The following is a 13055-nucleotide window of genomic DNA, read 5'->3' as shown; positions in this document are numbered from 1 at the left end:
CAATTGTAATAGGTACTCAGAATATTCAAGTTAGAGTTAACTTGAAGTTGTCGCAACAGTTAGAGGTTGTGTGCCTTAACGGGATTAGAATTAATCTTAGGTTTACAAAAGTGTTTTGTAAATGCAATTTTTGGCTCAGTGTTTTAGTGGAGAGTTTGGGATAATCCTACTGGGAAGTAGGTTGTGGTTTTTTCACCTTTTGAGCCAGGTGTTTTTCACGTAAAAATCTCTGTGTTCTTTATTTTCTGTACTTATTATTCCGCAACAGTAGTAGTTGGAATACATAGAAGAACCAGATCCTTCTATAATCTATGCACGCAAAATATTGGACACCACACAAATCAGCCCCCCCTCTTGTATGGTATTAACATATAAAACATCACCCCATGATTCAATAAGCTCTTTCAGTTATTAAACTGGGAACGAAACTAGTAGAAAATTCAAAAACGAAACCCAACATATAGGAGGAAAAGATAATTCTTATGGAGAATAAGAAATAGCTTGAGGCTTGTCCTTTCCTTACGGATATTTCGCCCACCGAGTGAAAAATAAAATTTGGCCTATCCTCAAGATTCAACAAGCTCTTTCAGTTATTATACTCAGAATATAACTAGCAGAAAATTCAAGAATGAAACCCAGCATATAGGAGGAAAAGATGATTGATCAGAAAGTTGTATTAGAAAGTGTGTCTTTAGCTCTCCAAATATCATGTTTATATAGGCGTTGCTCTAATGATTAGCAAACGACTAGTTAACGGCTAGATAACGGTTAGTTAATGGCTTGTTTGACTACATTAAATGTAAAATAATTTATTAAATAATAAGAAGATGTAAATAATACTTCAAAGAGAAAAAAATTTCAAACCAAAATGGACATTACCTTTTGAGATATTACTAATTTTCCAACAACATAAGTCAATTGGTAAATATAATACAATTTACTAAAGAGTATAAAAGATTTGCTAGGGTCCAACATTTTAGATTTGCCTCTTTTCTTTACCACTCCTTTTATGGTTTTACTTAACACTGACCCTACAAAAACTGTTTTACTTTTAATGTATTTTAAATATTGTAATATGCCACATATCTTATTCTTCAAGTAATTTAATCTCTGTAACAATTCGACAAGTTATTTTGAATGTTGGCATTCCGTTCGGTTGTTTGAGGTATTGAATAGCTTCATATGATGTATTACGACTTGCGTGCATAGTTGGTTTTAATTTTTGGGAAGTTCAGGATTATTTTAGAATAGTAATTCTCAATTTGGAAGCTTCAACTTGGAGGAGTTAACCAAGGATTGACTTTTAAGTAAACGATCTCGGATTCGTGTTTAGATGGTTCCAATAGATTGTGGTGATGTTGAACTTCGACATATGTCCGGATTCGTATTTGGAGGTTCCTAGGTTGATTTGACTCTTTTTGTCGAAAGTTAACAATTTGAAGGGTTGGAAATTTTATAAATTTTGACCATGGATTGACTTTGTGGCTATCGAGCTCAGATTGTTATTCCAGGGCTTGAAAGGGATTCGTTTTGTCATTTGAAACTTGTGTTCAAAGTTTAGTTTCATTCCGAGTTGATTTCGTTGGATTCGAACGCGTTCGCCGAAGTTTGAAGGTTTGAAATTTAAGAGAATGATCTTGATTTTTGATTCTTGATTTTGATGTTATTTGTGATATTTCGAGCTTTTGGATAAGATTGGATTAGGTTTATAAACTTTTTGATATGATTGGATGGGGTTCCAAGGGGCTCGGGTGTATTTGGGGTAGTTTCGAACAATCATTAGGCCCTTTTCAGCTGCTGTTTTTTTAGCTACAGGGTTATACATCGCGATCGCGGAGCATTGGGCTAGCTGCGTTCGCAAAATGTAAAATGCAGTTTTGGAGTTATGAACCGCGTTCACGTAAGGACAACTTGTGATCGTGAAGAATGTTTTTTTTATGTCACTAGGCCAACTTCGGGAGCTTATATCTTGCAATCTACAAGAAATTTTGAGGTGATCAAAAAATGAAAGTTTTAGTCCTTTGTGTCAAAATTTCAGAAAATTAAACCGTTTCATTTGGAGATTTATAAAGAAAGTTATGGCAGCTGCACTAGAGGCTATATGGAAAGAGTTGAGCAAATATTTCACAGGTTTGTTCATCACGATTGCGACGCTTTTTGGTAGCGATCACGAAGGGTAAAATCATGCTGGACATTTTGTGAACCGCGATCACGAAGGTGGTGACTACGATCACAAAGAAGGACGACTGGCACGGCTTTAAAATATCTAATTTCAGGATTTTGAATTTATTTACTTGACTTTTTGAGTTCTTGGAGCACAAGTAACGCGGTTTTGGAGCAGGTCACACAAATCATGAGGGTAAGTAGTTTTATTATTATTTTAATTATATATTTTATTTTTTTGGACTATTATACCTAAATCAAGGATTTGAAAAAAAGAATTTGGGAGGTTTTGTCTTAAACTTAAGAGAATGAATTTTGGAGTTTTGAACATGAAATTGAAGTTGAATTTGGAAACTAATTATATATTTGGATTCGGTAGGTTATGGGTCATCGAATTTTGGTATTGGTTTCGGCTTTCAGGCATGCGGGCCCGGATTGACTTTTTTGTTGACTTTGAGTATTTGGTTAAAGATTCGACATTTATCACTTGGGTTTGATTCCTATGGAAATATTTTTTGCTATTGAGTTATTTTTGGCTAGATTCGAGCCGTTCAGAGGTTGATTCGCGTGGGAAGGTATTTTTAGAGTATTGATTTAGCTTGTTTGAGGTAAGTGTCTTGCCTAACTTTGGTTGAGGAAATATTTTCTACTAATTGTTATTGTTTGCTACTTGTGGGGGCGATGTACATATGAGGTGACGAGTGTATATACATATACCATGGGTTTCTATGCTCATGGTGGATTCTAGCTCACTATATGCTTTATTTGGTTATATGTTCTACTTGATTTTGTGTATTATTCCATTAATTGACTGCGTGGGCATAATAAACCATGCTAGAGAAATGGAGAGGCTATTGGTACCGTATTTTGAACACGTTGAGAAAATCCTGAGACTTGTGCTATACTTGCCTCGGAGGTAGACACGCGTATGTTATGTACATACATCCGTACTTGTTCTTGTGTTGTGCGTTGATTGGGACGTGATACATGTGTGAATCTTTGTGTGACTACTTGAACTTGGCTGCTATAATTGATTTAGTCGTAGTCATGCCTTATCCACATTCTTATTGCTGTTATCATGTCCTTGTGCGCTTTATTGATGAGTTATGAGGATATGCTTCTCGATGACTATTTGTTATCTTATATTATTGTGAATATGACACTTGTACACATGTTAAGCGGATTGATTGTGGTGATATTGTGGCACGAGGTCTTTGCCATATAATTGTGTCTATTGTTGTGCGCGTGAGGTGAAATAAAGGGTGGCATTTTCTCGGGTTGCCCGCGTGGCAAAATAAAGGTGGCGATATATCCATGTGTCAAAATAAGGGACGCATTTCATTGTTATGTGCACATGCGGCGAAATAAGGGTAACATTGTGGGGATATTATGTGATGGCCTAGGGGCGATTTTATGGATTATGTTTGTCTGGTGTTATGAGAGTGACATTCTTTTTTGTGCCTATAACCTCTTTATGCGTGTCATGCATTTTTACATGGTTTGTTGTGTTATTTCTAACATGCTAATCTATGCTTCTATTATTATTTGATGATTTGGTTGTCAAATGGGTTTACCTACGTGGAGTTGATATCTCATATTTTATTGAGGTATTGGTAGCAAACGGGGTTGATGGGATAAGAAAGTTGTCATCATACATTGATGTATTTGCTTCTCGAAAGATTCTCTTGAACGAGTTATTTGGCATTTCATAAGAAATTGGACCATGTTGGGCACATGTTTACAATGATGTATGGGTATTGAGCACACATATGATATGGTGCATACCTCTTTATGAGCGGGGTTGGTGAAAGTTGTATTTGTGAACCTGTCTAATTGATAAAGTTTGTTTATTTCCCTATCCACTTGTGCACTCTTACTGTTGATATTCTTTAATCTGTAATTATTTTTCTGGAATATTTTTTCTATATTGTACATGTTATTGAGCTGCACAAGTTTTGCAAATTGAGTATCTTTTGACTTAAAATCTTGTCACTATTTCTCGGAGGTTAGTCAATATACTTATTAAGTACATGGAGTCGGTTTTACTCATACTATACTTCTGCACCTTGCGTGAAAAATCTAGAACTAGGTAGCTATGGAAGATGGAGCTTTGCATTGAAGACATACCAGTGTTCCCATTTGAGCTACTATTTATTCATGGTAGATTAGGACCTCACTTCTGTTTATGTAACCTTCAAACAAATATTGCACTTATTTCTTCTACTAACTTTGCGAATCTATATCGTAATGGCTCACGATGGGATAATAGACCTTGAAACAAGAGATAGCGATGTTAAGGTCACTTATCAAACCCATACAGCCGCAGCCATTCAAGTGGAACTACAGGCGCTACAACAAGCACTCCGCATCATTATTAAACAAAAAATGGTTTGCCATGGAAATAGAGACTGATGCAACAGAGGTAATCCGACTATCTGAAACTGATTACCCTACTTACCCATATATTAAAAATGATTGCCGGTGGTTTAATTTCGAATAGTTTATGTACTAGGTTGGCTGCTCTAGGTAATGAAAATCCCATACGAGGCGTAGAAAATAGCCACTATGGTGGTACGTAGTATGGCCTGTAATGTCTCTGAACTTGGTGTTTAATATTATAATATAATATATCCTATCATCTAAAAACAAGGTCACTTATCACTGCCCAAAGGTGGCTAATCACCGTTCTTTCCTTAATAGTATTGTCTTAACATTAAACTTGGTGATCTTCCTACGTTGTACTTATCTAAGTCTAATATCATCAAAGGGATTAGGGAGCTAGTCTATGTTCATTAACAGTAAACAGTACGTAAAATTCAATTATCTGATAATTTTCTTGAGACGATATCTTGACAGTGAGAAATTATATACATTCGCATTCATATGTGGACGATTAGTTGTTTAACTCGAATTGATACGTACGGGATAGTGTAATAATACTAGACCTTAACTTCTATACACTGTCGTGTAAAAGTATTTTTATACTGTTAGATTTTCTAAAAGATACTATATATAACTCGTTCACAAATAAGTGATATTAATAACTTGAAAATTAAAAAAATTACATGCTACAATATCTTAAATTAAAATATATAAATATTTTTTAAAAATAATTATATTGCGAGAATATACATGAGTTTAGCCGTAGCTACAAATTAAATGACGAGGACAAATAATGCACGGATTTTTTGAATGAGACAAACTAGCAAAGGTTAAAGGAAAGGGGAGAGAGGTGATTAATGACAAACTAATTACCATAAAAAAAGCTACCATAAACTTTTGCTCAATCATTGGATCCTAGTGTTTTCCTATATATATCCTTGTTACTGTCGCTATATCTTAAAAATGACCGTATCTAACGGTTAATGAAACTACTTTTACTCCCTTGGATCTCTCCAAACGAAATAGGCACCAAATTTTTATTTTTTTTGCATTAATTCGATCTTGTTATCAATTAATCTTTTTTTTTAAAATCACGAATAAGCATATAAAATTTACTAACAACATATGAAGCCTTTGTTTTTGGTTTAGCATACTTGGCTAGTGTTACGATATCAATATCGCAACCTTTCTCATTTCTCTGCATTTGGCATCGACGGTAATATGAGGAAACTTACACGGAAGGAATTCGATCCTGACATCCAGCCTGGGGGCATTTGCTCTCTAATTATTACTTGACAGTGAAGCATTGTTATTATTGTTGTTTGGTTCAGCAAAAAGAAGAAATTCATAAAAATAGAAAACTATGGTAGACATATATGAACATGAGTTTACAAAATTTGGCTTTTGCTATAATGGTTGATTTTTAAAGTGTTTTCTTTCACACAAATAAAAATGGCTCCTCGAGCCAGAATCCAACATCGGCTCCAACCTGCAGCCATGTTGAATTTGGATCAGAATAACGGCCAATTTGATCTACTTCATTGAATGAAAGATCAGGCAGGTTGAAAAATGTATCATCTTTGTCCGTTGATGGAGATTTTACGAATTCTTGGTTATTCTCCGACGATAAATCCGTGGATGAACATGAACTGTGTGGCTCCATTGGGCTCGAGATTTCATGGCTCGATTCGGCTCGAGACTTCATTTCCTCCTCGGGAAATGTGGTGGCTGCGGCTTTTGCAGCAGCGATTTGAATGTCCTTAGGGGAAGTAGAAGCTGGGCGTGGGAGTTGATTAGCTAAGTAAGGAAAATTAAGGTAAGCCGAGTGTCCTTTGATGGCTAAAGCCGCGACATCATGAGCTCGAGCCGCCATTTCAGCCGTCCGATATGTTCCTAGCCATATTCTTGATTTCTTCCTTGGCTCTCGAATTTCGGACACCCATTTTCCCCAATTCCTCTTACGAACTCCCCTATAGCTATATGTCGGATGCTTGTCATCTCCCTCTTTTTTCTTTCTCTTCCTGTTTTCATCGGTGCCACCAATATGATCAGTTCCTTTGCAGTTGAATTCTTTAACTCTTTTTGAGATTTTTTTCACTTTATATTCTATTGAGATTTTTGTGGTGATGGTTGAAGGAGAATTTAAGCCATTAGATGATGAAAATGAAGTAGAGAAGTCATGATAATGGGCTAGAGTGTCAAGGTTGGTTTGTTCTTCAAGATCTTTCATTATAACTAGAGAGATTGGTTGTAGTAGTAGTAAGAAAAAGAATGTAGGAAGGATAGTACATTAAAATAGAAATGCTAGGTTTCTTAGCTTCCATGGTTCTTGTTCTATAAATTGGTGCATTCATTTAAATAAGTAAAGGGAAAAAACAAAGGGGAGAAAAGGAAATAAAGAAGAATGGACCGTTGGCCATGAGGGTGTGTACAGTTCATCTATTTTGTAAGCCATGTGGAAAATGGCTTTATTTTATTTTTAAAAAAGGGAAGTAAAAGAGGAAGAGAAAATTAAAAACAGAAATTATGGGTATGTTTGGTACGAAGGAAAATAAGTGATTTTATTTTTCCTTGTTTGGTTGGTGAGTGAAAAACTTTTTTCAGAAAATATTTTTTAGTGTTTGGTTAGAGAGCACAAACTATTTTTTTATGCTACTCTCCTCACCCCCTCCCCCGTTCCCCCAAGTCCCCATGTTCCCTTGCTCGCCCCCTCCCCCAAATACCCAACGTTTTCAGAACTCTATTGTCTTCAAGGAATTTAATTACTCTTTTAAAAATTAACACAAACCCAAAAAAATTAATGTGTTGCTTTACTTTTTTACGCAAGAAAAACGTTAAAATTTGTGCTACATAACTCAAAAGAAAATACTCTTTTTTTGTTGAAAAAGAAAGTACTATTTTTACCACATGAAAATAAAGTACTCATTTTATTGAAATAAAAGAAAATATTCATTTTGTTGAAATGAAAAAAAATACTTTTTTACATCATGAAAAGAAAATATTTTTAATTTTTCTATGAAAAGAAAATACTTTTTTGTTGAAATAAAAAAAATACTTTTTTATATCATGTAAAAAAAATACTCATTTGTTGAAATACAAAAAAAAATCTATTTATAACATGAAAAGGAAGTAATATTAATAATATTTTATTTAGGTTGGGGTGGGGGTTGGGGTGATGGGAGGTGGATTGGGGTGGTTGGAAAGTTCTAATGTTGTTACTTTTTATTATTCTGATATTAGTGGGGATTGATGAAGATGGGGAATAGGGTGGGGAAGGTGGAAAAGGTTTACTTCCCTTGATGGGGAAAATATTTTCCTCCAATCGGAGGAAAATGAGTTCACGAGGAAAATATTTTTCAAAACATTTAAACCAACCAAACATGGAAAAATTGGAAAATATTTTCCGAAAAATATTTATATTCGTACCAAACACACCCGAATAGTCGTAATATTTTTCGGCGTCATCACAGCCACATGCTAGAAATTGTCTTTATTAAAAACCATGAGATTTGCATAGGGTCCTTGTAGGGTAATCCATGATATGTGCTGTCTATTGATTAAATATCTCGTGTTCAATAAATTTGTACAAAGTTGTTTAAAATATTATTTTAAAACCTCGATAATATTTAATGTATCCATGTTAATTGCAAATCGATTGCTGTAGTTTATTAAATATTGTTACTTTTTTCCTTTTTGTTATTCACTTTTTGAGGTGTATTATGCATTGTAACAAATAAATTTTTTATAATTTCATAGATATAAACAAAAAGTTTCGTTAGATCAATCATGTATTTACGGCCAATCAAAAAAAATGACTTTATTTGGTTGGTAATGTCAAACTTCTTTGATATGTGTCTTCTCCGAGTAGCGCTAATTCTTATGTTTCAAGGACTTCTAAAGTTTAAACTACACTAGTCAATGCAGGATTCACGTATACCTAATCGCTATTTGTTTGTTCTTACAAGTAGTTAGGTTTAAATTGAACAAATCAATTGGATACAAAACTTGGAGAATGGCAAAGTTTTAGTTGGTTGACCAATAAAAGTCATGACTGGAAAAATGAAAAATTGTAATAATATATATGTAGCATCATTGAAGAAAAATATTCGATGCTATAATACATATATATTTCTTTTTCATAGAGAACATTTAACAAGAGAAGAAATACAAGTTTAGTTCAACGCTAAAGATTCAACGCTAAAGCCTTTTAGTTCATTCAATATAAATTTAAACTTCACACACAAATACAAGTTTTTGAACAACACTTAAAGAAGAACACTTAATCTACACTACCACCTTTTAGGAAGAATTTTGTTTGAACTAAGTCTTTAAGTAGTTAATTACAATTTATCATACTAATATTGTGATGACCCGATAGGTCATCTTATATTTTAGAACTTAATTATGTGTTTCGAGATCTCAAAAACCTCATTTTAGCCTTCTTCGATTTGCATGCGCAGTCCGGGTGTTCTTCCAGAAGGCTTATATGTTAAAAACTGATAAAATAAGAATTTTTATCTTAAAAATTAATTTGAGTTGACTTCGGTCAAAATTTTGAATAAACGGACCCGGATGCATATTATGACGGTCCCGGTGGGTCCGTATCGAAAAATGGGACCTCGGCGTATGTCCAGAATCGAATTCGGAGGTCCCTAGCTCGAGTTATGAATTTTTGTTAAAAGTTAAAAATTAAATCTTAAAGTTTAATGGTTTTTAAGAATTAACTAAGGTTTGGTTTTTGTTGATACCGGGTCCGTATTTTAGTTTCGGAGTCTGATACAGGTCCACTATGATATTTATGACTTGTTTGTCGATGAGAAACGTAGTTAATTTGACGTGATTCAGACATTCGGTTGTGAAAATAGAAGTTTTAAAGCTTTCTTGAAAATATCATTCGATTTGGTATTTAATTCGTAGTTCTAGGTGTTATTTTGACAATTTGATCGCGCGAACAAATTCGTATGATATGTTAGGACTTGTGTACATGTTTGGTTTCGGATAGGCTACAGAAACTTTTTGCACTTAGAAATCTAGTTTTTGTGCTTCAACTGATATCTGGTGTGTTCTTCTTCGCGTTCGCGAAGGTACTCTCGCGAACGAGAAGAGTGAACTGGGTTGGGGAAGGTTTTCTTCTTCGAGAACGCGGGGCGATGGGGGCCTTACCCTTCGCGAACACGTAGCTTTAGGGACCTGGGGGAAGGGTCAGTCATCTCTTCATCGCGAACGCAAACGCCAGAGGGGAGAAACCTTCACGTACGCGATGAGGGACTCGCGATCGCGTAAGCCTAACAGGCACTGCTCTTCGTGAACGCGTCAGGATTCACGCGAACGCGATGAATACCTGAGGCCTAGTTATTAAAAACAGAACCAAAATGGAATTTTTGCCATTCTTTCAAAATTTCAAAACTAAAAGACCTAGAGGTAATTTTTCCAAGAGATTTTCTTCCCCAATTTGTTGTTAAGTGATTCTAACCTACTTTCTTTCAATTAGCCATTACATTTTATCAGTTTTCAACCTAAAATTCAGAATTTTCATGGTGGAAATTGGGGGTTTGGGTAGAATTAGGGATTTTTATAAAATTAGAATTTAGACCTCGAATTGAGGTCGGATTTTGAAACAAATAATATAATCGGGCTCGGGGGTAAATGGGTAAATGGATTTTGGTCTGAACCTCGAATTTTGACCAAGCGGGCCCGGGGTTGATTTTTGACTTTTTGGGGAAAAGTTTGAGAAATCTAAATTTATGCATTGTAATTGATTTCTTTAGCAATATTTGATAGATACGAGTGGTTTGGAGGTGGATTCTATAGGAAAAGCGATAATTGAGCATTGAGTGGCCTTTGAAGCGAGGTAAGTGTTGTGCCTAACCTTGAGTTGAGGGAATTAGGAACCCTCAGACTATTCGCTATGTGAAATTCGTGTGAGCGGCGTATATGTGAGGTGACGAGTACTTATGCGCTGCCAATTTAGTTATTTTCCCTGTTTCTCCCGTTCTTCTCATATTGTCTCTTTCCTTGTCTTAATTGTTTCCATGCCTAATTGCTACGTGTTAGACATTGTTTCCTTCGGTTAATGATATTAGTTCTTTCATAGTTTCATTATCTCCTGTTATTTGCTTAAGCTAGTTTACCGGTACCTTTCTGTTATAGGTTCTGAATTAGTCTCGCTGCGTAGTATTACTTATGTGAATTTTCATGGTATACAAGTTTCCTATTTGCTTCGGTTTGGAGTTTAAGTATTGTGAAGGGTTTCTGTGATTTAAATTGTGAATTTTTTGTACATACTGAGTAATTAATATTGATATGGTGGGATCCAGTTACACGCCACAATATGAGGAATAAGGGTGGTATATTGAGGTGGAATAAGGGTGAATTTATACTGTATGGTGGGAACGGGTTGCACGCCGCAACATGTATAATAAGGGTGGATTGTATGGTGAAATAAGGGTGAACTATGATTGTGTTATTGTGATATGGTGGGATCGGGTTGCGCGCTGCAACAACCTATGTGTTTATGTTTCCCTGAGCTATGTTAGCCTTACGGTATTCTCTTTTGCACTTTGTATAACGACCCGACCTGTCGTTTTAAGCTCTAGTGCATCATTCAACGGTTTGAGACCCCAAGCAGCTTCACTTCATGTATTATGACTTGTACGCGTTGTCGAAATTTTATTTCGGAAAGTTCAGAGTTGATTTGGAAAAAAACATTCAAATTTCGGAAGCTTTAAATTGGTAGAATTGACTAAGTTTTGATTTTTAAGTAAACGATCTCGAAATCGGTATTTGAAGATTCCAACAGCTCCGAATGATGATTCCGGTCTTAGGAGCGCGTCCGGAAGTGGTTTTGGAGGTCCGTAAGTCATTTTGGGGTCATTTGGCGAAAGTTAAAAATTCGAAGATTTTAAGAAGTTTGACCGGGAGTGAACCTTTTGATATAGGGATCGAATTCTGATTCCGAAAGTAGGAATAGGTCCGTAATGTCGAATGTGACTTGTGTGCGAAATTTGAGATCAATCAGACTCGATTTGATAAGTTTCGGCATCGATTGTAGAAGTTTGAAGTTTCAAAGTTCATTAAGTTTGAATTGAAGGGTGATTCATGTTGTTAGCATTGTTTGATGTGATTTAAAGACTTGACTAAGTTTGTAATGTATTTTGGGACGTGTTGGTATATTTGGTTGAGGTCCGGAAGGGCCTCGGGTGGATTCCGGATGGTTAACGGATCGAGTTTTGTCTTGGAAGAAATGCTAAGGCAGCTTGTATCTGGTGTAACCGCACCTGCAAGGTTTTGGCCACAGGTGCGGAGCCGCAGAAGCGGCCAAGAGGGTCGCAGAAGTGGTTCTGGCTGGGACCGCATATGCGGTCAAGTTCCGTAACAACGGGACCGCACCTGTGCATGAAGAGCCGTAGATGCGCTACATGGGGCGCAGATGCGGGGATTATTGGGCCGAGCTAGAGCCGCACCTGCGATGGAATTTGCGCAGGTGCGGAGCCGCAAAAGCGGCTATTTGACCGCAGATACGAAGGTCGGATAGGACAGAATATTTTTAAAGCGGGGTTTGGGATCATTTCACCCATTTTTTATTTGGTTGGATGATTTTTGTAGCTATTGGAAGGGAAAGTTTCGTCTTCTATGTTAAAGTAAGTGATTCCCACTTATTGCAAGTTAAATACTTGGATTATATAAGGATTTAGACTTGAAAATTTGTGGAAATTTGAGATTTTGAAGAAAAACCTAGAAATTTGGTATTTTTAGATTTTGACCACGAATTTGGGCATGGAATTGGAAATAAATTATATATTTGAGTTCGTGGGATTATGGGTAAAGTTTGTCTTCGAAAATTTTCGGAATCCGGGCACTTGAGCCTGAGGGTGGTTTTTATCGACTTTTCGAACGGAGTTGGAAATTATTGTAACTAGGATTATAATAAGTATTAGAGTATATATTTATGGAATTGCTCATTTATTGACAAGTTTTGGAGCGTTGGGCGTCGATTTGAGTTGTTTGAAAGGCTTGGGAGCCGACTATGGAACCTCAGAGCGAGATAAGTCTCCTTTCAAACCTTGTAAGAGGGAATTAACCCCATAGGTGAAATAATTCAATATGTGCTTCTATTTTTGGGGGCTACGTACGTACGAGGTGACGAGAGTCCGTGCGTAGCTACTAATATGTTTATGTCCGGGTAGTCTAGGACCCATATCATGTTGTACTTGTGATGTTTGTGCCCTACTTCTTAATTTAATTGTTTAAAATATTTAGAAACTCGATAAAAGAACTTTAAAAGGTTAAACTCCATTCTTCTTGACCGTAAATGAGAATTTGTATTTCTTGAATAGTTGCCTTAATAAATCTTGAATTTGGTTGTTTTAAATTGTATTTTCTCTTTGTGGAGCAGTCCGAACGTCTCGGCAGGTTAAATAGATGCATCTATGGTTCACGCCGTTCGATCCTCGGCAGTGCACAGTTTAAATATTTATGTTGGAGCGGGCCGTATGACCTCGACATGATTT

The 13055-nt window shown here is 35.9% G+C and overlaps 1 protein-coding gene across 1 annotated transcript; it reads right to left on the bottom strand.

Annotated features, from left to right (window-relative positions):
* Positions 1-5796: 5796 nt before the first annotated feature.
* LOC104118572 (ethylene-responsive transcription factor ERF038-like) lies at positions 5797-6854 on the bottom strand. The gene has a single exon (XM_009629846.4). It carries the CDS (start codon positions 6773-6775, stop codon positions 5984-5986), a length of 792 nt encoding a protein of 263 aa, XP_009628141.1. The 5' UTR covers positions 6776-6854; the 3' UTR covers positions 5797-5983.
* Between the last annotated feature and the right edge of the window lie 6201 nt (positions 6855-13055).

This window comes from Nicotiana tomentosiformis, chromosome 8 (assembly GCF_000390325.3).
Source record: "Nicotiana tomentosiformis chromosome 8, ASM39032v3, whole genome shotgun sequence".
Classification (NCBI taxonomy): domain Eukaryota; kingdom Viridiplantae; phylum Streptophyta; class Magnoliopsida; order Solanales; family Solanaceae; genus Nicotiana; species Nicotiana tomentosiformis.
The sequence above is the reverse complement of the archived record's forward strand: the minus strand, read 5'-3'. Positions and strand labels throughout refer to the sequence as shown.

Excerpts from the sequence above, each read along its gene's own strand:
- LOC104118572 (XM_009629846.4), bottom strand. The coding sequence starts at position 6,775 with ATGAAAGATCTTGAAGAACAAACCAACCTTGACACTCTAGCCCATTAT.